Source organism: Macaca fascicularis, chromosome 6, assembly GCF_037993035.2.
Source record: "Macaca fascicularis isolate 582-1 chromosome 6, T2T-MFA8v1.1".
In the NCBI taxonomy this organism is placed as follows: domain Eukaryota; kingdom Metazoa; phylum Chordata; class Mammalia; order Primates; family Cercopithecidae; genus Macaca; species Macaca fascicularis.
Window position 1 is genome coordinate 147,385,659 of NC_088380.1, and position 27,012 is coordinate 147,412,670.

Consider the following 27,012-nt stretch of genomic DNA (forward strand, 5'->3'; position numbering starts at 1 on the left):
TAGTCAAATGTTCAATTTCCACCAAAGCCCAGTAACAGGCCAAGAGCTGTCTCTCAAAAGGACAGTAGTTAGCTGCAGAAGATGGAAGGGCCTTGCTCCAAAATCCTAGAGGTCTCCACTGTGATTCACTTATGGGGGCCTGCCAAAGGCTCCAAACAGCATCCCTATCTGCCACTGACACCTCAAGCACCATTGGATCTGCTGGGTCATATGGCCCAAATGACAAAGCAACTTGCACAGCAGCCTGGACGTGTTGTAGAGCCTTCTCCTGTTCTGGACTCCATTCAAAAGTGAGAGCCTTTTGGGTCACTCGATAAATGGGCAGGAGTAATATACCCAAATGAGGAGTGTGTTGCCTCCAAAATCCAAATAGGCCCATATAAGCCTCTTTTGTGGTTGTAGGAGGGGCCAAATGCAGGAAATTATCCTTCACCTTAGAAGGAATATCTTGAGAGGCCCCACTCCACTGGACCCCTAGAAATTTTACTGAGGTAGAAGGTTCCTGAATTTTAGTCATTTATTTTCCATCCTCTGGCATGCAACTGTCTCACCAATAAGCCCAGTGTGTTTGCTACTTCTCACTCACTGGATCCAATCAGCAAAATGTCATCAATGTAATGAACCAGTGTGATATACTATGGGAGGGAAAATCAATCAAGGTCTCTCCAAACAAGATTATGACACAAAGCCAGAGAGTTGATATACCCCTGAGGTAGGATGGTAAAAGTATTTTGCTGACCTTGCCAGCCAAAGTAAAATTGCTTCTGGTGGGCCTTATGGACAGGAATGGAGAAAAAGGCATTTTCCAAATCAATGGCTGCATACCAGATACCAGGAGATGTGTTAATTTGTTAAAGCAATGAAACCACATCTGGTACAGTAACTGCGACTGGAGTTACCACTTGATTAAGCTTATGATAATCCACTGTCATTCTCCAAGATCCACCTGTCTTCTTCACAGGCCAAATAGGAGAGCTGAATGGGGATGTGGTGGGAATCACAACCCCTGCAGCTTTTGAGTCCTTAATGGTGACAGTAATCTCTGCAACCCCTCCAGGGATGTGACATTGTTTTTGATATACTATTTTTCTAGGTAGAGGCAGCCATAATTGGCCTTCCTATTTGGCCTTTCCCATCATAATAGCCCTCATCCTACCAGACAGGGGGCCAATGTGGGGGTTCTGCTAGCTGCTAAGTATGCCTATGCCAATTATGCATTTTGGCACTGGGGAAATGACCACAGGACGAGTCCAGGGACCCACTGGACCCACTGTAAGTCAGACTTGAGCTAAAATTCCATAAGCCTTTACTTTAACTGGAGGACCACAATGATGTTTTGGGTCCCCTGGAGTCAGCGTCAGCTCAGAGACAGTGTTCAGTAATCCCTGACATGTCAATCATTTCCCTTTTCCCAATACACAGTTACTCTGGTAAAAAGCCATAGGTCTCCATGGGGAAGGATGGGAGAAAGATTAACAGCATAAATTGTTGTCAGTGTAGTGGGGTCCTTCCTCAAGGGGACCCAGCCTCCCCTTCATTCAAGGGATTCTAGGTCTGTAAACTGGTTTAAGTCTGGAAATTGATTGAGGGGCTGTGATTTTCTGTTTTTATAATTCAAATTAGTCTTTTGTCCACTTGACCTGGAAGTTTTCTACTTATATAAATTAAATAAGAACACAGTAGGCTTCCTATCATTTTCACTTCTAGGAACACATGATTAATAACTGATGCCAGAGATCTACATGAGTCAGACTATTCTGATTGCTCTTTTGCCTCTGCTGTCCATTATGATAGTTATGTTCACCTTGCCTTTGACAGTTGAGTGGCCCCTGCCACCCCGAGATCCAATTATTCCCATTGCATTTAAATTTTGTAGTTGAGTAACTGTGGTTCCTACTGTAAAATTTGGTATACAGAGAAGAGCAATCACAAAGCTCTTCAAGGATGCAGGTGCTCACCTCACAAATCTATTTTGCAAAGTATTAGTTAAGGGTATATCTTCTGGACCCTCCCAGCTGGGATGAGTAGGTCTAAAGTGACTAATCCACTCCACCATCCCAATCTCCCTAAACCTTTGGATCCCTTCCTCTACATTAAACCAAGGGAGATCGGGCATTTCCAGCTTGCTCACAGTGGGCCATCTTTTAATCCATATTTCAGCTAACCAAGCACATAAATTATTAGAACCTTTTTTAACTCCCCAAGCTGCAACATTAAATGCAAAATCCCTGCTTAATCTGCCCAAATCAATAAATTCAGCCTGATCCAATGCCTTAGATCTATATTCCTTCCACCATTATCCCACACCCTTAATATCCATTCCTATGCCTGTCCTCCAGATTTTTGCTTATATAAATTAGAAAGCTCAAGCAGTTCTTTTTAAGTGTAGCACACCTCCTCGTGGGTCACACTCTGAGCCTCACCCCTAGGGCCCTCCTGGGACTTTAGTCTAGTTATAGGTCTAAAAGCAAACAGTGGTGGTAGGGGGTGGGTCCTGAGAAGAATCAACATTATCTTGCCTGGCAGCCGCCTCAGGGGAGGCCATCACTGTTGCCTCAGGCAGTGCAGGATTTATCTCCTCAGACATAAGTGAAAAGGGTGATAGCAGTGTGAGTTGGGGAGGGCATGTTGCCACCACTGGGGATGAGAAAACAGTTTCTTCTGGCAAAAAAAAGGTTCATCAGAATTTACAATCTCAGTGTCCCCAGCTTCATCAGGGTCCTTTCACATGTCCCCATTCCAAATTTCAGGGTCCCATTCTTTTCCAATCAATGCCCCCGCTTCAACAGTGGACACCTGGCAAGGCTGTGCATGCACCGTTCATTTCAGGTCAGCCACTGGTATAAGAACTTGTGTCTGACTTCCCGCAATTTTAGCTCTTTCTCTACGGGAGATAAGACTCTCACTCAGGGAAATCTTAGCAGATTTGAGGCTCAGTATCTGCTTCTGAAGCCAGGAATTAGAATCCCTAAGTACATCATTTTCTTACCTCACTTTGTCCAGTGAACTTAGGAGCAACCAACCAACTTCATTATGTTCCTTGGTTCCCCACATATGGTCAAAAGTATTATATATAGAGTTACTAAACTTGCCTCTCATGAGCGGTGAATCAGGAGCATCAGATGAATTTATTTTACATAACTCTGTAAACAGTTCATGCCAAGGACTATCAGTATTCTCCATACTATTAGAAGTACAGTCCTTAGCATTTTTGGGTCTAATCATATTAAGCAGCCAACTCCAGAAACCCCAAAACCAATGAAAGAACTCCATCCTTAATATTCTGTTCCTCTAGAACCACTGCTGGGACCAAAATCTGTATTAGTCAGGGCTCTCTAGAGGGACAGAACTAATAGGATAGATGTATATATAAAGGGGAGTTTATTAAGGAATGTTAACTCACATGATCACAAGGTCCCACAATAGGCCATCTGCAAGCTGAGGAGCAAGCAAGCCAATCCAAGTCCCAAAGCTGAAGAACTTGGAGTTCAATGTTCAAGGGCAGGAAGCATTCAGCACAGGAGAAAGATGTAGGCTGGGAGGCTAAGTCAGTCCAATCTCTCCACGTTCTTCTGCCTGTTTTTATTCTGGCTGCGCTGGCAGCTGATTAGATTGTGCCCACCCAGATTGAGGGTGGATCTGCCCTTCCCAGTCCACTGACTCAAATGTTAATCTGCTTTGATAACACCCTCACAGATACACCCAGGAACAATACTTTGCATCCTGTAACCCAATCAAGTTGACAGTCAGTATTACCATCACACTAAGTATTTTGCGGTTTTTTTTGCAGCTGTTGTAAAAGAGATTGAGTTCTTAATTTGATTCTAAGCTTGGTTATTGTTGATGTATAGCAGTGTTACTGATTTGTGTGCATTGATTTTGTATCCTGGAACTTTACTGAATTCATTTATCAGCTCTAGGAGCTTTTTGGATGAGTCTTTAGGGTTTTCAGAGTACATGATCATATTGTCAGTGAACAGCAACAGTTTAACTTCCTCTTTTCCAATTTGGATGCCCTTTATGTCTTCCTCTTGTCTGATTTCTCTGACTGGGACTTTCAGTGTCTATGTTGAATAGAAGTGGTGAAAATGGACATCCTTGACTTATTCCAGGTCTCAGGGGGAATGCTTTCAACTTCTCCCCTTTCAGTATGATGTTGGCTGTGGGTTTGTCATAGATGGTTTTTATTACTTTGAGGCATGTCCCTTCTATGCCAATTTTCTTGAGGGTTTTTATCATAATAGGATTTTGAATTTTATCAAATGCTTTTTCAGCATCAATTGAAATGATATATGGTTTTTGGTCTTCATTCTATTGATATGATGTATCATATTAATTGATTTGTGTATGCCGAATCATCCTCATATCCCTGGGATAAATCCCACTTGGTCATAATAAGTGATCTTTTAACTGTATTGTTGAATTCAGTTTGCTAGTATTTTGTTGAGGACTTTTGCATCAATATGCCAGATATATTGGCCTGCAGTTTTATTTTATTTTGATGTGTCGTTGTTTGGCATCAGGATAATACTGGCCTCATAGAATTAGTCTGGAAGTTAACCCCTCCTCTACTTTTTGGAATAGTTTGAGTAGGATGGTACTAGTTCTTCTTTAAATGTTTGGTAGAATTTGGCAGTGAAGCCAATGGGTCCCAGGCTTTACTTTGCTGGGAGATTTTTGTTACAATTTTGATCTAATTACTTGTTATTGGTCTGGTTAGGTTTTAATTTCTTCATAGTTCAACCTTGGTAAGTTGTATGTGTCTAAGAATTTATCCATTTCCTCTAGATTTTTAAATATATTGGCATATAGTGGCTCATCATAGCCACTAATGATCCTTTGAATTTCTGCAGAATCCACTGTAATGGCTCATTTTTTCAGCTCTGATTTTATTTATTTGGGTCTTCTCTCTTTTTTTCTTCATTAGTCTGTTTAAAAGTTTGTCAATTTTATTTATCTCTTCAAAAGATTGACTTTGTTTTGTTGATCTCTTGTATTTTCATCATTTCAAATATATTTCTGCTTCGATCTTTATTATTTTCTCTACTAATTTTGGATTCAGTTTGCTCTTGCTTTTCTAGTTCTCTAGGATATACAGTTAGGTTATTTAATTGAGGTTTTCATTCTTTTCCAATGTAGGCAATTACAGCTATAAATTTCCCTCTAATAGTACTGCTTTCGCTGTATCCCATAGGTTTTGGTATGTTGTGTTTCCATTATCATTTGTTTGAATCAAATTTTCAATTTCCTTTTAAATTTCTTTATTGACCCACTGGTCATTCAGGAGCATATTGTTTAATTTCCATGTGTTTGTATAGTTTCCAAAATTCCTATTTTTTATTTCTAATTTTACTTCATTGTGGTCAGAGAAGATTCTTGATATGATATCATTAAAAAAATGTTTTAGGACTTGTATTGTGGATAGCATATGGTCTATCCTTGAGAATGATTCATGTGCTGAGGAGAAGAATGTGTATTCTGCAGCTGTTGGATGAAATGTTCCATAAATATCTATTAGGTCAATTTGTTCTATAGTGCAGATCAAGTCTGAAGTTTCTTTGCTGAGTTTTTGTCTATGAGTTCTGTCCAATATTGAAAGTGGGGTGTTGAAGTCTCCACCTATTATTGTATTGTGATCTCTCTATCTCTTTTAGCTCTAATACTATTTCCTTTTTGTATCTGGGTGCTCCAATGGTGGGTGCATATATATTTATAATCATTGTATTCTCTTGCTGAGTTGACCCCATTATCATTATACAAAGACCTTCTTTGTCTCTTCTTACAGTTTTTGTCTTGAAATCTATTTTATCTGTTATAAGTGTAGTTACTCCTGCTCCTGTTTTGTTTCCATTAGCAAGGAATATCTTTTCCCAACCCTTTATTTTCCAGTTTACGTGTATCTTCATAGGTGACGTATTTCTTGTGGGCAACAGATCATTGGGTCATGTCTTTTCATCCATTCAGTCACTTTATGTCTTTTTATTGGAGGGTTTAGTCCATTTACATTCAGTATTTTCATTTAAGTAGGAACTTACTCCTGCCATTTTGTAACTTGTTTTCTCATGGTTTCATGGTCATCTCTCCCTTCTTTTTTTCTTCTCATCTTCTTTTTCATGAAAATAATTTTCTCTGGTGGTATGATTTAATTTCTTGCTTTTTATTTTTTGTGTATCCATTGTATGTTTTTTGATTTGAGGTTACATGAGGTTTATGACTTATCTTATGACCCATTATTTTAAATTGATGGCAACTTAACAGATAGCATAAACAAAAACAAACACACAAAAGGAAAACTAATAAAAGTTCTACACTTTAACTTTATCCTCCTGCTTTTTAACTATGTTGTGAAAAGTTGTCTTTTTTTTTTTCTTTGAGACAGAGTCTTGCTCTGCTTCCAGGCTGGAGTGCAGTAGCCTGATCTTGGCTCACTGCAACCTCCACCTCCCAGGTTCAAGCGATTCTCCTGCCTTAGCCTACTGAGTAGCTGGGACTACAGGCACGTACCACCACACCCAGCTAATTTTTATATTTTTAGTAGAGACAGGGTTTCACCATGTTGGCCACGATGGTCTCTATCTCTTGACCTAGTGATCCACTCATCTTGGCCTCCCAAAGTGCTGGAATTATGGGTGTGAGCCACCATGCCTGGCCAGATTGTCATTATTTCTGACCAGTTCATCATTTTTTCTTTCTACTTAAGATAAGTTTACATACTACAATTACACTGTTATAATATTCTGTGTTTTTCTGTATCTTATTCTTACCTGTAAATGTCTGGGCATTGAAGAGCTAGGTATTTCTTGTAGTCTTTGCAGTCTGGGCTTGTTTGTCCCTGTCCTTGAGAAGGTTTTCCAGAAGGTTTTTATTTGAAGGAGCTTGGGCCTTAATCCCAATAATGCTGTGGTTTTTGCAGGCTCGTAGAGGTACCATCTTGGAGGTGTTGAATAAGATCCAGAATGATTATCTGGATTGCCAGGCAAAAACACTTGTTCTTTTGCCTTCTGTCAAACAGTTTCTTTCTCTCTCTCTCTCTTAAGGTGCTGGGCCACCTTGAACTAGGGGTATGGTGATGCAAGCACTCCTGTGGCCCCCACCTTGGATTGTCCTGGGTCAGACCTGTAGCCAGCACAGCACTAGGTCTTGTCCAAGGCCCACTGTAACCACTACCTGACTACCACCTATGTTCACTCAAGGCCCTAGGGCTTTAAGATCAGCAGTGGGTGATGCCAGCCAAGTTTGCATCCTTCCCTTTAGGGTAGCAATTTCCCCCAGGCCCTGGACAGGCCCAGAGATGCTACCTGGGAGCCAGGATTGGAGTCAACATACTTAGAAATTTGCCTGATGTTTTATTTGACTATGGCTAAGCCAGCACTCAAAACAAGACAAAGTCCTTCCCATTCTTCCTTCCCTTTTCCACAGACAGAGATGCCTCTCCCTGTGGCCAATACTACCACTGGTCCACAGGGATTCTGCCTGGCCACTGCTGATGTTCACTTAAAGCTTAACAGCTGTTCAGTTATGTTGTGGTGCATGCTGCCAGGCCTGGGACTCTTCAAGGAAGTGGGCACCCCTCTGTCCTGGGGAAGATCCAAATATGCTGTCCAGGAGCCAAAGCCTGGACTTGGGGACCCCAAGAGCATGCTTGTTGCTCTACTCCACTGTGGCCAAACTGGTACCAAAGGTGCAAGACAAAGTCCCCTTTACTTTTTCCTCTGTTTCTGTCAAATGGAAGGAGTCTTCCACTGTAGCCACCACAACTAGGAATGTGCTGGATCACACCTGAAGTCAACACATCTCAGAACCTAAGGCCCACAGCATACTACCTGGATATCACTGCTGGTTATTTGGTGCCCAAGGGCTCTTTAGTCAGCAGGTGATTAATCTTGCCAAGACTAGGTCCTTCCCGCCAAGGCAATGGGTTTTCTATTTGTCCAGTGTGTGTCTAGAAATATCATCCATGAGCTAAGGCCTGGAATGGGGGCCTCATGACTCTGCTCAATGCCCTGTCCTACTGTGGCTGAGCTGGTATCCAAGATGCAAGACAAAGTCCTCTTTACTCTTTGCTCTCCTCTCCTTAAGCAGAAGGAAGGAGTCACTTTTGTTGCTGCAAGCTTCACTGCCTGGGATTAGGGGAGAGGTGGCACAAGCACTCCCTTAGCTGCCCCAGCCGATGACTTCCTAGGTCGTATGCCACCCTATCCGTCTGGTTCTGAGCGCAGTCCAGCACTAGGAGTTACCTAGGAATTGCAATTCTTGTGTCCTAGATTGTCTTTCAAGTTTACCTAGAACCCCAGAACACTTAAGCCCATAGTGTTGAGGCTTCCTGAGAAACTCAAGTTCTCACTACTGGGATAAGTGATTTGCCTCTGGCTAGGTCTATTCCAAAAGCTCCCTTCATGTGCAGCTGCTGGCTGAGTCCAGCATGGTGTTGCTCCCTGCTATGACAGCACTGAGTTTAATGTAAAGTTCCCCAGTTGCTGTGCTTTACCGCCTCCAAGTGCACAGACTCTCCACATTGCTCAGCTGCTGCTGGGGGATATGCGAGGGGTGATGGTGGTGATTCCACAGTGTCTCTCCAACCCTCTTCAATGCCTCTTTTAGTGATACGTTGTTAAATCCAGGCATTACCATTGCTCACCTGATGTTTGGTTCTTGTAATGACATTTTTCTGTGTGCAGATAGTTGTTACAATTTGGTGTTCATGTGTTGTGGGGGAGATGGTGTAGGCGTCTATTCCACTCTCTTGCTCTACCTTGATAGTCTGATGTCAGAAGCTCTTTAGTTTAATTAGGCCCCATTTGCCAATTTTTGTTTTTGCTGCAAGTGCTTTTGGAATCTTTGTCATGAAATCTTTGCCAGGGCCTATGCCCAGAATGATATTTTCTAGGTTTTATTCTATGGTTTTTATAGCTTTAGGTTTTACATTTAACTCTTTAATCCATCTCCAGCTGACTTTTGTTCATGCTGAAAGGAAGGGGTCCAGTTTCGATCTTCTGCATATGGATAGCTAGTTATCCCAGCAATATTTATTGAGCAGGAAGTCCTTTCTCCATTGCTTGTTTTTATTGAAGATCAGATAATTCTAGGTGTGCAGCTTTATTTCTCGGTTCTCTAACCTGTCCCATTGGTCTATGTGTCTGTTTTTGTATTAGTACCATGTTGTTTTGATTACTGTAGGCTTGTAGTATAGTTGAAGTTGGGTAGGGTGATGTCCTTTTTGTTCTTTTTGCTTAGGATTGCTTTGACTATTTGGGCTCTTTTTTTGATTCCATATGAATGTTAGGATAGTTTGTTTTTCTAATTCTATGAAAAATAATGTTGGTAGTTTGATAGGAACATCACTGAATCTGTGAATTGCTTTGGACAGTATAGTTATCTTAACAATGCTGTTTCCTACCCATGAGCATGGAAGGTTTTTCCATTTGTTTGTATCATCTCTGATTTCTTTCAGCAGTGTTTTATAATTCTTTTTGTAGAGATCTTTCACATCCTTGATTTGCCATATTCCTAGATATTTTAGTTTTGTGTATGTCTTTTTTAAATGGGATTGTGTTCTTGATTTGGCCCTCAGCTTGGATGTTGTTGGTGTATAGAAATGTTGACTTTTGTACATTGATTTTGTATCCTGAAACTTTGCTGGAGGTTTTATCAGATCTAGGAGCTTTTTGGCAGAGAATATAGGGTTTTCTAGGTATAAAATTATATTGTCTGCTAAGACAGATAGGTTGACTTCCTCTCTTCCTATTTGGATGCCTTTTATTTCTTTCTCTTGCCTGATTTCTCTGGCTAGGACTTCCAGTAGTATATTGAATAGGAGTGATGAGAGTGGGCATCCTTGTCTTATTCCAAGTCTCAAGGGGAGTGCTTTGGATGGTATCAATCCTTTTAAACTTATTGATGATTGTTTTAGATAATGTTCCATGTGTAATTGAGAAGAATGTATATTATGCTGTTGTTGGTTGAATGTTCTATAGATGTTGCTATGATATGAATGTTCATGTTCCCCAAATTCATATATTGAAACCTAATTCTAATGGTGATGGTATGAGGAGGTGAGACCTTTCAAACATAATGAAGTCATGAGAGCAGAACCCCGATGAATGGGATTGACATCCTTATAAAAGAGGCCCCAGAGAGGTGCCTTGCCTCTTTCACCATGTGAGGACACAGCAGGAATGTGACATCCATGAACCAGAAAGTGGCCCCTCCCCAGACACTAAATCTGCTGATACCTGAATCATGAACTTCCAAGCCTCTAGAACTGTGAAAAATAAATCTCTCTTGTTTATTAACTACACAGCATATGGTATTTTGGTATTTTGTTATAATATCCTGAACAGACTAAGACAGATATCCTTTAGGTTAGTTGGTTTTTAGTGTTGCTCACATCTTTCATTTCCTGGCGATCTTCTGCCTAGCTGTAATCCATTTTTGGAAGTGGGATATTAAAGTCTTCAATTATGACTATTGAATTGTCTATTTCTCCCTTCATTTCTGCCAGTTTTTGCTTCATGTGTTTTGGGACTCTATTACTAGGTGCAAATATGTTTTTAGTTGCTATATCTTCCTAATTGGCCCTTTTGTCATTATAAAATGTCCTTCTTGATTTCTAGTAAAATTTTTTGTCTTGTAGTCTGTTTTGTCTGATATTAGTGTAGTCGCTCCAGCAGTCTTGTGGTTGCTGTTTGCACAATGTATGTTTTCCTATTCTTTTACTTTCAATCTGTTTGTATCTTTGAATCTAAAAGTGTTTCCTGCAGACAATGCGTAGTTGGATCTTGTTTTCTTAAAAACTCTAGTCTGACAATTCCGCCTTTTGATTGGGTTCTTTAATCTAGTCACATGATGTTACTATTGATATATTTGGATTTATGTTTGTTATTTTACTCCTTTTTCTATATGTTTTAATTCTCTTTTTTCCTATACTTTTCATTTACAGATTGCTTTTTATTAAGTGAATATTTTAGAATGTAACATGGTAATTTTTAAACTAAATTTTAAACTGTATCTTTTGAGTTATTTTCATAGTAGTTTCTCCAGTTTACCATATATATTTTAGCTTATTGGTATCTGACTTCAGATTTATATTAACTTAATTCTAGTGAGATATAAATATGTTACTTCTAGATAGCTTTATTCCTCTTCTGCCTTTTGTATTATTGTTACACATATTACATCTTGTGGTGGATTGGACTGTGGGCCTCAAAAATACATGTCCGCATACTAACCTTTGAAACCTGTGACCTCATTTGGAAATGAGTCTTTGAAGACATAATTATATTAAAGATTTGGGGATGAAATTACCCTAAAATTTTCAGGTGGGTGCTAATTCCAATGAAAAGTTTGTTTTATTTTTTAAATAAGAGATAGAAGATGAGAAAACAGACACAGAGGAAAAGGCCATGCGAAGATGGAGGCAGAGATTGGAGTGATGTCAACAGCCATCAAAACGTGGAAAAGGCAAGAAACAGATTCTCTGTAGAGCCTCTAAAGGGAGTGCAACCCTGCCAACATCTTGAGTTTTGATTTCTCCTGTCCAAATCTAGGAGAGAAACTGTCTTAAGCAGCCCAGTGTATAGTAATTTGTCACAGCAGCCACAGAAAACCAATGCACATTTATAGGTATTATATACCCAACAATACATCACTATAATAATTATTACTTTATGTAATCTTATATTTTTTAGAGGCACTAAGAGAAAAAAGGAGAAATTAAATATTAATAGCATTTCTTATTTATTATTGCTAGTTCTATTCATTTATTCTTGTGGATTCATACTACCACCTGGTATCATTTTTTTTATCAGATACAGCTGTTCTCCCATGCACCTCTTTTATACTGTAATTGACAAATGTGTTACATTTCTATATGTTTTTGGTCCAACAATCGTTTTACATATTGTTTTATGCAATTAGTTAGACTCAGTTTTCTATTTCACCTTCAAAGTGTGGCCCTTAGGCCAGGTGCGGTGACTCACGCCTGTAATCCCAGCACTTTGGGAGGCCGAGACGGACGGATCACAAGGTCAAGAGATCGAGACCATCCTGGCCAACACGGTGAAACCCCATCTCTACTAAAAATGCAAAAATTAGCTGGGCGTGGTGGTGTGCACCTGTAGTCCCAGCTACTCAGGAGGCTGAGGCAGGAGAATTGCTTAAACCTGGGAGGTGGAAGTTGCAGGGAGCCGAGATCACGCCACTGCACTCCAGCCTGGTGACAGAGTGAGACTGTGTTTCAAAAAAAAAAAAAAAAAAAAAAAAAAAAAAAAAAAAGTGTGGCGCTTAGAACTTAAAGTCATACTTTGGTTCATCAAATCAGTTCCAAGAGTAGGTGATCTAGCCCTTTCATTCTAAACACTACACGTGTAGTACTAGAGTACAATATTGTATTTGTTTATTTTTTCAGAATTAGGGTCTTGCTATGTTGTCTAGGCTGGGGTGCAGTGGGGCAATCATAGCTCACTCTAACCTTGAACTCCTGGGCTCAAGGGACTTTTCCTGCCTCAGTTTCCTAAGTGGCTAGGACAATAGATGCACACCACTACACCCAGCTAATGCATTTTTTTTGACAGACATAAAGCACAGTTTTTTCACAATAGATGGACAACTGTAAAGCAAAAATATAATTTTGCTAAATGATGTTAAGCCACAGATCAAAAAGTCCTAGACTTTTATACTTACTTGAAAAAACCTCAAATTTGCTGAACGTCATTGTATTAAGAGCTAATCTGTCTGGTCCAATCACATAATATATTTGCCTACATTCAAGTTTCGTATTTCTACGTTTTGATAAACCTTCACACTAGATTTTCCTCTGTGCTGCAGATAAAAATTTTCCTCAACGGTGTCTGAAAAGGGAGGCCTGCCACCACTACCAAACCACTCTACCTGAGATTAGATTATTAGATAGTGCCTAACCCGAAATAAAAATATGCTGATACAACATTCTGTAAAAAAAGCTCTACTATGTTATAAGAGAGCTCATACTATATTATGGTTTCAAAGGTAATAAGAAACGTAGCATCAGATCATCACTATGGTAGCTATTTAAGGGACTTTAATAAAAATTTGACAGTTATCATGAAACACTGGCCACCTCAATTTTAAACAGTAAGCACAAGAATTACTCCCATAAAAATTATAAGCATAACAGGACACTTTTTGGCTACTATTCAATACTGACTTGGATGTTCTAGATAACACAAGATACGATATATATGTGAATATCTATACATATATATTTATAGATATCTGTGTATATATACAGTATATATATGATTTTAGAAAGGAGGATAAATATATGTTACATGATAAAACTTACAGTCAATATAATTTTACACTTGTAAAATCCCAGAGAACCAATATAGACCTAAAAAAGAGTTCAATAAAATGATTAGTTTAAAAAATAAGTATAAAGATTGTAACTTTCCCACATACCTTCAAAGTGTAGAAATCCCACTAAGCAAAAAGTGGTATTTCTACCAAATATAGATAAAAGAAAATGCATATTTAAATGTCTCTTATCCTCCATGAAACTCATCAAAAACAACAAAAAGTACAGCAGACAAAAAAATAAAGTCACATCTTTGATGAAACTCTGTAAAACATTTGAACCTCAACCATGATGTACATGAAGATAAGCTACTAAGTGCCATGAAGATTGGACCAAGATATGAAAATGCTAGGAGAGGATGCCTTTCACTGGAGATCCTGGAAAGGGCTGGTAGATTGGTGTTTTCTAGAGTAGTGATTCTCACTGAGATGCAAAACCAATGACTCCTAGTTTTGGAACAAAAAGATCTAGGTACAGAGGCTAAAGGCAGGGCTCTCTCATAATCCTATTTGTCAACACAAAATAGGAGAGAAGGCAGGACTAAATCTGATAGTGAGCAGATGCACCATTATTTCAAGATTGAACCTAAGGATGTGGCAAGGTAAGGGGAAAAGTCGGGATGACAAGTTGCCCTGCAGCCGCCAGTTTTCATCAGTTGAAGATATATTAAAACTATGGCACACATAAGCCATTCCATCAAACAGTAAATATGGCTATACTGCAAGCAGTAAAAAAGTGAACAGCCTCTGCTTCCATACAGTCAAGAACAAAAAGAAACATGTGACAAGGTTGAGAAAAAAAAGTGGAAAAGAATAAAGAATTTAAAAGAATTGGAGGGAAAGCTATAGCTTTGGAATACAGAAAAAGGAGATACAACATTGCTACTAATAGATGTCTTCAAAGAGACCAAATACATGGATAAGGGGGAAAAAATCCAAAGACATCATTCAAGAAAAAATTTTGAGATACAGATAAACTTCAGACTTTTACTTCCAGTAGTGGAAGTCTAGTTTGTCTTTAGCCAATGGCATATCAAGGATAACAGGTGGGCCATAAGAACAGTTGTTGGACTGCAGTTTTGGACTCTATTACTACATGTGTAGTATTTAGGATAAAAGAGCTAGGTCTTCTCATGTCAGCACTTATTTGACCAATGGGAGTATGATTTTAAGTTTGTAGGGTCACATTTTGAAGGTGAAATATAAAAAAAAATTTATAGAAAGATAAATTTTTGATCAGATGCAGTATCTCACATCTACTGCAGCAATTTGGGAGGCTAAGGTGAAAGGATCATTTGAGCCCAGGAGTTTGAAACCACCTGGGCAACATAGTGAGACCTTATCTCTACAAAAAGTAAAAAAAAAATTAGCTGGGCATGGGGGTGCTTGTCCTAGGTGTTCAAGATCAGCCTGGGCAACATAGTGGGACTCTGTCTTTACAAAATATTTTTAAAAATTAGTTGGATGTGGCAGTGTGTGCCTGTAATCCTGGCTACTTGGGAAGCTGTGGTGGGAGGATCACCTGAGCCCAGAGAAGTAGGGGCTGCAGTGAGCCATCTTCACACCACTGCACTCCAGCCTGGACGATGAAGTGAGATTCTGCCTCAAAAAAAGGACAAAATGAAATATCAGCAATGAAAAGTCCTGCTAAAGAGAAGTTTTGTTAATTCATAATTTTAATGTTTATCTGGTCATTTTATCCAAAAGGCAAAAATCTTTAGCCTCCCTTATCTTTGGGATATCCTTCTCTCTTAAATGTTGCTTTCTCACAAATCCCAGTTTACTTGAATAAGAATGTAATGTTATGCCAAAAGTTAAGGAGGCATATGGTGGGACAAATCCTACTGGGTGGATGCTTTCTTCATTCTTTCCACAAATGAAATCTTCTGAAAATAGACATCAGTGGCAGTTTAAATAGAGAAATGGAAAAAGGGAAGCCAAAAATCTGAGAAGCGTGTGAAGGAGGAGTTTCTGTGAAGATTTCCCATGCTGTTCTCTGTATGCATTTTTCCTTTTTCCTCATGCCCTAATGTATATCCACACATACTATCCCTCTAGATGCTGCTCAGAATTTCTAAACCTGGTATAATTGGAGGCTTGGCTGCAGACCTAAAAGTAAGGGGCCTAAAAGTTGGGTACATCTTTACAGTTGTATTTCATTTGTTTAAGGCAGAAAGAATAAACTTTCATTCCAAAGCAGTTAGCTTGCTTAGCAGCATTAATTTAAAATGAAGAAATGTAAATCCTAATCTCTGGCGCTGAAGCAGAAAATTAGTTTTGGTTTTGAAATTTGGTGAAGAATAAGTTCAATTTTTACGGGCTGTTTTGCATCTTGGTGAGATCTAATGAGGTCTGTACTTTTGACTCTACCTAATAGGCTGACATCTTTCCTCCTTTAATTTTATCTGAGACTTGGTGTCAATGATTTTTTTGATTTCTTAATTCAAAAAGGTAAACTAGCCAGGGGGTATTTACTACTTACATTGCCTTATATCACAGTGTGCCCTTTCTAGTTCCCTGGAAGAGATAAGGAATGGGTTTGTGTGTTCAGGGAGGTAACTGGTTTTTAGTGGAACACTGGAGTTATCAATCCCACTCTTAATGTTAAAAAGAGAATACCAGAGCTACCCCTCTCCCCACCATTTTAATCAGCAATTTTTAAATATATATATATATTTTTTTTTGAGACGGAGTCTTGCTCTGTCACCAAGGCTGGAGTGCAGTGGCCGGATCTCAGCTCACTGCAAGCTGCTCCTCTCGGGTTCACGCCATTCTCCTGCCTCAGCTTCCCGAGTAGCTGGGACTACAGGCACCCGCCACTTCGCCCGGCTAGTTTTTTGTATTTTTTAGTAGAGACGGGGTTTCACCGTGTTAGCCAGGATGGTCTCGATCTCCTGACCTCGTGATCCACCCGTCTCGGCCTCCCAAAGTGCTGGGATTACAGGCTTGAGCCACCGCGCCCGTAGAAATATGCAGGCTGATGCCAAGCGAGGTGGTACGGGGCTCGCGCCAGTAATCCCAACACTTTAGGAGGCCGAGGCCGGCGGAGCACTTGGGGTCAGGAGTTGGACACCAGCTTGAGCAACATGGTGAAACCCCGTCTATAATAAAAATACAAAAATTAGCCAAGCGTGGTGGTGCGCGCCTATAGTCCTAGCTACTTGGGAGGCTGAGGCAAGAGAATCGCTTGAACCTGGGAGGGGGACGTTGCAGGGAGCCGAGATCGCGCCACTGCACTCCAGCCTGGGTGACAGAGCGAGACCCTGTCTCCAAAAAAAAAAAAAAAAAAAAAAAAAAAAAAAAAAAAAAGTTAAAAATAAATGCAGAGTGAGTGCATTGGCTCATGTCTGTAATCCTAGCACTTTAGGAGGCTGAGCTGAGATGGAAGGATCGCTTGAGCACAGGAGTTTGAGACCAGACTGGACAACAAAGCAATACTCCCATCTCGGAAGGAAGGAAGGAAGGAAGGAAGGAAGGAAGGAAGGAAGGAAGGAAGGAAGGAAGGAAGGCAGGCAAGAAAGAGGGAGGGAGGGAGGGAGGGAGGGAAAAAAATTTGAAACATACACAAAAGTTGAGAGAATTGTGTAATTGATCCCAATGTACCATCACCCAGCTTCAATAATTATCGATACTTTTAGGCAGGTTTCTACCAGAAAATATGTCCTGGAAACTTTAATTCTTGATCTGTGTTCGGGTTTTGCCTTCCAAATTTTTCATTATTGGGGCTTTGAACATATTGCAATTGTATTAAGAGAAGGATTTGAATGAGGAATTTAGTGCTTAAGAGTCAATAGTCAGTGAGTCTCCTTTTGGCTTGCCTCCTTCTTAGGGAAAGGAACTGGCTGTAGGATGTTAGGCAGAATTTGGGTGTATCAGTTGTGGCTCGGAGATGTTTCTCACAGAACTGATCACTGTCCCAATATCCATGCAGAAGACCAAATTAAAAGCGAGGAGAAATACCTAATGTAAGTGACGAGTTAATGGGTGCAGCACACCAACATGGCACACGTATACGTATATAACAAACCTGCACGTTGTGCACATGTACCCTAGAACTTAAAGTATAATAATAAGAAAAAAAAAAGCGAGGCTGGAGAAAGGATGGGTATCTAGCCTATTCTTATCCCGCCTCATGATGTTTTCTAAATATTTACAGAAAGAAAGTGTACAGAGTAGTTTCCTGGTCAAACTCTGATGAGTATCTTAGTACTTTTCCCTCCCCTTCTTCTCACGTCCTCTTTGGGGACGGGTCGTCAAGTCTTTGAGTTTCTAGTTATTGGTATTGACTGGTTTATAACCTCCTCTTTCACCCAGATCGTCAAGGGCCGTTTGCAAAGCACTCCCAAATAGAGCCTCTTGGAGAAGGAGAAACTGCTATCACGCAAAACAGCCTTGAGCTCGCTGACTCCGCTGCCTCGGAAAACCAGAGTCCGGAGGCAGTTTGATGCAGACACTATTCCCCAACCTTCTTCCCCTCCTTGTCGTCTCTATTGCACTCTTGGCGGCTCCTGGGATACAAGAGGGTGCAGGACAGACTTCAACCCGCAGCAGGACCCAGCGCGGAAAGCTCCGCAGCAGGATCCAACGCAGAAAGCCCCGCAGCACTTGTTTTGGGGGGCTCCTGTTTCCTTAAGCTTAGAAGGTGTGGTCGCTCACGTTCACGGTCCCGCCTCTCGCCCGGCAGCTCCACGCGGAGTCCCGCCCTCTCCGCGGGAGAGGTGCGCAGGGATCAGAGCGTCCAGCTCCGACGCGCGGCTCCCAAAGGGTGGCAGGAGGAGCCCAGCGGGGCTCAGCCTCAGTTACCAGCAGTCTGCAGGCAGAGGTTGTGGAGGTTAAGATCCAGGCAGCCTCAGGGCGTTGTCCTAGAAAACACCGTTTAAGCAGAGACGAGTTAGTGTCTCGGGGCGTCTCCCAGGCTCCGCCCTGCGCCCGCGGCCAGCGCTGTGGGCGAGACCCCAGCCGGCTGCTACTGGAGACTTGGGCACCTCTCGCGCCTGGGCGGGCAGCCTCGTCTCTGCACCCCTAGGCGGCGCTGCGCTCCTCAACACTCGGCCGGTTCCGCTTTCCCAGACGGCTACCCAGCCTCCAGCCTAGCAAGCCCTGCTCCCAGCTGGCCAGCCCCGGCAATGCCGGCGTTCGGGAACGGCAACGTCGGCGGTCGCTGAGTATCTAGCCCGCAGCAGTGACGGCCGGCAGGAGCGTGCTCTTCCCCGCGGCTCGTGCTCTCCAGGAGTCCGGAGCATGGTCCTGGGTCACTGTTGGTATAGCGTGTTGGTGGAACGTGGACGCCCAGAGGGAGGATGGTGGGCTGGGGGGTGGCAGTTCTATGTTTGTGGGTTTCCTGCGGCGCTGCCGCGGGACAGCTCGAGTACTCAGTGCCGGAGGAGACGGAGCGGGGCGTAGCTGTAGGCAATGTCGCCGCGGACTTGAGGCTGCCAGCGGCCGCTCTGTCCTCGCGGAACTTTCGCTTCCTTTCCAGCCACCGCGAGCTCTACTTCAGGGTGGACCTAGCCAGCGGCAACTTGGTGGTCAGAGAACCGGCGGACCGCGAGCGGCTGTGCAGGGGCAAAGCTGCCTGCGTCTTGACCTACGACGTGGTGCTCGAGGACCCTCTGGAGCTGCACAAGATTCGGGTTCACGTCCTGGACACCAATGACAACTCACCTCTCTTTCCTGCCGGCGACGTGCAGCTGCACATCCCCGAGTTCCTGACGCCCGGAGCCCGCTTTACTCTCCCGAATGCCCAAGATGACGACGAGGGAAGCAATGGGATACTAAGCTACAGCCTAAGCCCCAGTCAGCACTTTCGCCTGGACATGGGATCGCGGGTTGACGGCAGCGAATACCCGGAGTTGGTGCTGGAGAAAGCACTGGATCGCGAACAGCGCGCCACCCACCTGCTGGTGCTTACAGCTCGGGACGGCGGGCTACCTGCCCGCTCAGGAGACGCACAAGTCACCATCATAGTGGTGGACACAAATGACAACGCGCCTGTATTTGAGCGCTCCGTATACCGCACCAAGGTTCCAGAGACTGCACCCAATGGGACTGTGTTATTCCGAGTTCAAGCCTTGGATCCAGATGAAGGGTCCAATGGGGAAGTCCGATACTCCCTAAGCAATAGCACGCAAGCAGAATTGCGACACCGCTTTCATGTGCACCCTAAAAGTGGAGAGGTGCAAGTAGCTGCTTCACTAGGTCCGCCGGAAACGCTCTTGGAGGCATACATTGAGGCGAGGGACGAAGGTGTCTTTGGTTTAGCTAGCACCGCTAAACTGCTGGTGGAGGTGACTGACGTGAACGATCATGCCCCCGAACTAGACTTCATGACTCTTTGGAACCCAGTACCGGAGGACGCTGCTCCTGGCACAGTGATTGCTCTCTTTAATGTAAAGGATGAAGACCTCGGTTCTAATGGTAGGGTCATTTGTGGCATGTCTAGTGGAGGCCCTTTTCAGCTGACGGCTTCCTTTGACAACTACTACAGCCTGCTGATTGATGGGCCCCTGGACCGGGAACGGATCAGTGAATACCAAGTCCTGATCACGGCCTCAGATAGTGGCTCACCCCCACTTAGCACCCGAAGGACAATCACTGTGTCAGTTGCTGATGTGAATGACAATACACCAAGCTTTCCTCAACCGCAGCAGGAACTTTTCGTTGCTGAAAACAATGGCCCTGGGGCCTCTCTAGGCCAAGTGTTTGCCCAGGACCCTGACCTGGGGAAGAATGGCCTTGTCTCTTATGAGCTGTTGGATGTTATCTCTGAAGGGCCACCAGCCTCTAGCTTGGTGGCAGTGGAATCATCCAGTGGGGCTATCACTGCCAAAACTTCTTTTGACTTTGAGCAGCTCAGGGGGTTTCACTTCCAAGTAGAAGGCCGGGACAGTGGCATTCCTCCCAGAAGTGCAACAGTGACTATAAACTTGTTTGTGGTAGATAGGAATGATAATTATCCAGTTATCTTGTTTCCCTTGCCCAGAAATGGTTCTGTCCCTGTGGAAATTGTGCCCCGCTCTGCCAGGACTGGACACTTGGTCACAAAAGTAGTAGCAGAGGATGCAGACAGTGGTTCTAATGCCTGGCTTTCCTACCACATCTCCCGGGCGTCTGACTCTAGTCTTTTTAGAATTTCAGCCAATATAGGTGAACTCCGTACTGCTCGTTTAGTTCTTCCCACTGATGCAGTTAAGCAGAGCGTGGTGGTAGTGGTTCGGGACCATGGAGACCCACCACTTTCCTCCTCTGTCACTCTGGGTGTGCTGTTGAGTAACTCTGTTCCTCAGTTACTTCCAGACTTTGAAGATGTCTGGGAACCAGGAGGGCAGCTTTCTGCCCAGAACTTGTATTTAGTAATTGCCTTGGCTTGTATTTCCTTTTTATTTCTGGGGTGCTTACTTTTCTTCGTGTGTACCAAGTTGCACCAGAGCCCAGGTTGTTGCCCTCAGAGCTGCTGTCGCTCTACAGAGGATCTGAGGTATGGAAGGAAGATGGTTTCAAATCCTTACATGACATCAGCCACCGTAGATGTCACTACAGTTGAGAGACTTTCTCAGACTTATCTGTATCGGGCCTCTCTGGGACTTGGTTCTGATAATAACAGTTTGCTGTTGCGTGGGGAGTACAATGCTGCCGACCTGCGAAATCTTGCCACTGGGGTAGGACTGAATTTGCCAATATCCTGTATTCAGATTCGGAATAGGAAAGGGGATCACGCTAATGTCAATGCCATGGTAAGCAAATTTTATGGAATTTGATTCCTTTGACCAGGAGATGGCTGCTAGCTGTGTTCTGAAATATTTGTTAGACAAGCCTTTCACAACATTTCATCAATTGAATTAAACACTCCTTCTTAGCACTTCCTGTGCCAAGAAATCTGAAAGTATAGAAGTATTAGAAGATTGCCCTAGGCCTCAAGGGACTTATAGTTTATTTTTGAGAAACAAGGGTAAAAATTAAAACCTATTTAAGAACAATAAAAGTAATATGGCATGAAGGTCTAAAATTAAAAATAAAGTACCAAAATATTTTATAAGCAACAGATATGTAAGGCACTCTAATATTTAAACTGAAGAATAAAAAATATGTAAGAGTCTGCTTAATATGAATATAATATGAAAGGTGAGACATTTACTTAAACTATTGCAATGCATTATTAAAAGATGACAATAACCACAAAAGATGTAAAAATAAATTATAATGGGGGTTAAAAGAAGGGAGAAAGGGAACATAAGAGAACATCTGAGTGGGGAGGAAGAAGTCAGAGAAGGCTTTGTGATAGAGATCACAGATTTAGTTGGATCTTTAATATGATACACCATTTAATCAAAAACAGTGTATTCTCTAGCCTATACTTTTCATGAATACCATTTTGGTGAAGGTGTCTTCTTTGGGAATGCACCCTAAAACATAGCTAATAGCTCCATAGCAGTGTTTTGTAAGTACACAGAAATTGTAAGCCTGTCTCATAACATCTATTTATACTGATAGGAGATCATATTGTTGGATATAGAACTTGACAACCTTTTGTTTTGTGTTTCTATTGATAATATTTTACAAAGAGGAAAGATGAGTAATTTTTATGTCAGAAATATTTATGTGTTCAAAGGTGCACTTACCATCCAAAGTCCATTCAACTTGAATTTAATTTCTTTTATTTTAGAGGACAAATACATTTAACAAATAAGTAAATATCATATTTGAGAGTAATGTAGCTAATAAAAGTTAAGTGATTCAAATACTTCAATTTATCTGTTAGTGGCCCTTGGCATTTCAAAACTTTTTTTTTTTTTTTTTTGAGACAGGGGTCTCACTATGCTGCCTAGGCTGGTCTCAAACTCCTAGCCTCAAGTGATCCTCCCACCTAGGCCTCCCAAAGTGCTGGGGTTATAGGCATGAGCCACTGCAGCTGGCCCTCAAACTTCTTGAGTGCTGTTAGGATAACATTTTGAAGCAATTCTACATTATTACTTTTTGACTTCTCATAGAAATCCTAGATGCAAAAGAAGGAGGTGTGTAGAAATTAAGGGAGGAAAATGAAGCATTCCTTGTTTTACTACTCTAGGCAATAAGGGGAAAAGTGGCTTGTAAGTTATTTTTCCTCAAGTAATGATGGCAGCTGCAAATAAAATAAATTTACATATGTTAAAATTTTCCATACTTAATATTTTCACGATATAATAGAATCCAGCATATAAAATATGCTTAGTAAATGCTGACTGACTGAATAAATATGTGCGTATATGAATTGGATGGTAACACTGTTCAACACAGAGGGAAAAACTTTAACTTACTTTTCTACTTTAGATGTGTATATGTGGTTAATAGTTTAAAGGTCACTTTCAAATGTACTGTTTCAATGATTATTTTCTTCCTCATGACATACACTAATAACATAACAGAGGAATTTTCCGGTTCTAGAGCTAGCATGAAAAACTTCAATGCCGTGTCTAGGACTAAGTATGAGTCCAGTTCTATAGATGACAAAGGAATTAATAGGTGTGCACATCATTACATTGTGAAATTTGCAGTGGGTACTATTTAATAGAATCTCAGTTAATTTTAGGGAAGAAAATTGGTGCGCTACAATGCTAATATTTCAGGTATCAGAGCACTTAATATGTGAACATTTTTTCTACCAAGAAATTTCACTATTTATTTCTTTTATTTCATTGCTTTCTGTAACAAAAAGAGATGAGAATACCAGTAATGGCTATAAAGTTTGGGAGTGAGGAATTTTTTTTAGAAACACATTTTCACTAGACTAGAAAGGAAATATAAGTAAGCTATAGGAAGGCCGATTAATCTAGAAGTTAGAAGGAAAATTAGCGATTTAAAAGGAAAAGTATAGGAAATAACAGAGGAAAAAAAACTTTCAAACCAAATTTTTAAACTTATATGATTAACAAAATAATAGAGATATACTGTTCATATGTGCCAGAATATTGTACCATCCCATTCATTCAGTTGAACAATCTTTTTCCATCATTGTTGATATTTTGCTTTTTAGGTAGCTCATTGGTCTGCTAATAATTGTTGTGGGCTGGATATTTCCTTCTAAATAAATGAAGTATGATTCATAAAAACAGGAATAAAATAACTTCTATAAATATGGGGTATTTGTAATTCACAAAGGCATTTGTTATTTACTTCTTCCTGTTCAATTACCTATTGATCTGATCTTAATTCTTTAGAAAAGAATTCTTGTCATAGTATCCTGAATGCCTTAATAACAACAGAATTCTAGAAATAAAATATTTATTGCTTTCATTTTATTTCAAATCATTTGAAAAGCATGACATTTAACAATGATTATAATGTGTGTCTGAGTCTTATAGAATCATGTTGATGCATATGTGTTTATATTTTGTTCAAATTCTAAGTTCTTTCATTTTAGTTTACAGTAAGTTTACAGTATATATTAACATAGCTTGTAATACTATGTAAAATGATCAGTTTAAGAAATTCAGGAAAACATGGTTTTTATCTCTATATTTCCAATTGATAATATTTAAGATATAAAAAAAATTGATCCACTGACTGTATAACAACTAGACATTGTGTACCTCATGTCCATCTTTTTCTGTTAACATTCTTGATGGGCAATTTAAATTTTTTAGAATGGTATGTAAGATGGTACCTCTGAGATATAAATTTCTACTTATTAAAAACTGCATTGATAATTTTTAAAGGTATAAATATATTAATGTAGCAAAAATGCATGAAATACTTACAGTACAACTGGCCTTATTAAATTTCCACATGAAAGTTATGCATAGTTTGAACATACCAATGTTATATTGGTGTATTGTTCACCTGGAATTAAAGCATCTTCTTTTTTGCCAGGGTATATAGGAAATAGGGTATCTCCTCTTTGCAATGTCATTTGTTAACAGTAGTAGAATGTTTATGGCATTCAAGGTGCTTTATTTAACATACATTCCACAAGTAGACTCTCCCATAGGGTAATTAGATGTTTTGTGTATCTATTTTGACTTTGAAGCTGATAACCATACTTTTAAAAACTTTAGAATGATGAGGCCGGGCGCCATGGCTCACGCCTGTAATCTCAGCACTTTGGGAGGCCGAGGCAGGCGGATCACGAGGTCAGGAGATAGAGACCATCCTGGCTAACAAGGTGAAACCCCGTCTCTACTAAAACAAACAAAAGTCCCAGCTACTCGGGAGGCTGCGCCAGGAGAATGGCGTGAACCCGGGAGGTGGAGCTTGCAATGAGCCGAGATCACGCCACTGCACCTCCAGCCTGGGCGGCAGAGCCAGACTCCGTCTCAAAAAAAAAAAAAAAAGCACCGAAACTTTAGAATGATGAAACTAAGGAAGTTTGCATGTTTGCATGACATATGAAATATATTCAAATTTAAAAACTCATGTAGACAACACAATAATTTTGTATAATGCAGACCCTCAAACCAGGAAAAAGGAAAGAAAAAGAACATAATTTGAGTGGACATAAGAGAAAAACAATACCTTGGAAACATATAAGTGGGAAAGTATTGACAATGTGTCTCATAATGTTAGTGACCTATTGACTTTTGTTGTCTTCAATATTTTCAGTTGAGGGAAACAACAATATTTCAACAACTAAATTCACTTAGCTAGGTTGGAATGAAGGTGGACTAAATTGCTGAAAGGTTTTTACAATGCTCAAATGCGTGTCATACGAATATTAGAAATATTAACATTTGGCAGAACTTCAAGTGAATATGGATTACAGTCTAGGATCCTGACTAAAGTATTATGGGAAGTAAGGAATTTATTGGTAAGGGTTGTTCTTAAGAAGCAAAGCTAAATAATAAAGGTAGCTAGCCACTCATTTTGTTCCCAATTTTAATGTTGGAGTAAGATAATGGTTCAGGATATAAATAAATTACATGTCTCTTATACTGCATTTATGAAAAAGAAAGGATTATAAACACAAAGGTTATTATATATTCATTTGGAACTTGTTTTGGAATCTAGAAATAAATATGCAATCTCATATTCTCCTGTGCTGTAGAGAAAGATAAACACTTTATTTCTAACCCATCCCAAATTCCTTGGCTGTTCCTAGAGCCATCTGGTTATCATCTACAGATATTCTGTGTTCGTAGGGGCACTCTAATGATATACCTTCAAAATGTACTCTGAATTCAAACACATGATGGTTATTCTTTAGAATTGTTAAGCAAAGATTACAGCTGTTTTGTTTAAACTCAAAATAATGTTCATATAAAATAAAAACAACCAATTAAGAGGTCTTAATAGTGGATTTTTAGGTTGATTTGTCTTTTTCTTTTCTTATTAGTGTTTGGTATCAAGGTTAGGCTGGCCCTGTTAATCAAGTTGGAAATCTTGTCTCTATCTCTGTTGCTCTATCTCTCTTACATTTTTTTTTCTATTCCTTGGACATGTTTGCTGAGATTGGTGATATAGCATTCTTAAATATTTGGTAGAATTCACTAGTGAAGCTCTCTGTACCTAAAATTTTAATTGAGATCAAATTTCTTTGTATTTTTATTGCTCTTATTTCATTCCTGTACATTTCATTTTTTCAGATGTATGTTAGTTTTATCTGTACTTTTGAATATTTTGGCATAAAGTTGTTTATAATGTCCTGTTGTGGCTTTTTTTCACATCTGCAGGATCTGTAGTGATGTTTCCCTTTTCAATCCGGGTGTGTCACCTCTCATTTTTCTTGACTAGACTTGGAAGTAGTTTATTAATGATGTTAGTCTTTCCAAGGCTAACTTTGGTGTTTGGGTTCTCTTTCTTGTATATTTGCTTTCTATTTTATTAATTTTCATATTTTATTAATTTCCTTCCTTATATGTTTATACTTCAGTGTACAACAGAAGAACTTTAAACATACTTTTCATTTCTATTTCCTCACACAAAATATTTAAAAGATTTGTACTTAATTGTGGAGATTTATCAAAATTAATGATAGTCAGTGCTTCACCAAGGGCATTCTTACTGGTATTTTTCTTACTGCAAATGTCCAATCATGAATGTAATAACCACTAGTACAGTGTGGAGCCACTGCCTTGACTCCTTCTCTGGAGTCATGAAGATGGCTGGGCAAGGTGGCTGATGGCTGTAGTCCCAGCACTTTGGGAGGCCGAGGCAGGTGGATCACGAGGTCAGGAGATCAAGACCATCCTGGCTAACAAGGTGAAACCCCGTCTCTACTAAAAATACAAAAAAAAAATTAGCCAGGTGTAATGGCGGGCCTCTGTAGTCCCAGCTACTCGGGAGGCTGAGGCAGGAGAATTGCTTGAACCTGGGAGGCGGAGCTTGCAGTGAGCCGGGATCGTGCCACTGCACTCCAGCCAGGGTGACAAGGCTAGACTCCATCTCAAAAAAAAAAAAAAAAAAAAAAAAAAAGTCGTGAAGATACATTCCTGTGTTTTCTTCTATAACATTGCTAACCAATAGAACTTTTTGACATGTTATAAATTTTCTCTGTCTGCATATATGGAATGTGTAGCTACCAAGTACTTGAAATGTGGCTAGTGAAACTGGGCTACTCAATTTTTAATGTTACTAATTTTATTTAATTTAAGCTTAAATAACCACATCTGTTTAGTGGTCGCTGTAGTTCCAGAAGCTTTCTTGTTTTAACTTGCACATCTAGATATTAAATTACCTGAAATTGTTTTTGAATACAGTGCAATGTAGAAG

At 40.5% G+C, this 27,012-nt stretch overlaps 1 protein-coding gene across 24 annotated transcripts in view; it reads left to right on the top strand.

The window, feature by feature from the left end:
• Positions 1–27,012, top strand: part of LOC102136630 (protocadherin alpha-C2) — a 199,956-nt gene that overhangs the window by 98,689 nt on the left and 74,255 nt on the right. For 2 of the 24 annotated variants that reach the window (XM_015452001.3, XM_073994439.1), the window contains exon 1: positions 18,044–21,065. The exons of the other annotated variants lie outside the window; for them this stretch is intronic. In XM_015452001.3, coding sequence (XP_015307487.3) covers positions 18,633–21,065 — 2,433 coding nt within the window. In that variant the 5' untranslated portion in view covers positions 18,044–18,632. Of the gene's footprint in view, positions 1–18,043; positions 21,066–27,012 lie in introns of those variants that run through there. 24 annotated transcript variants of the gene reach the window in all.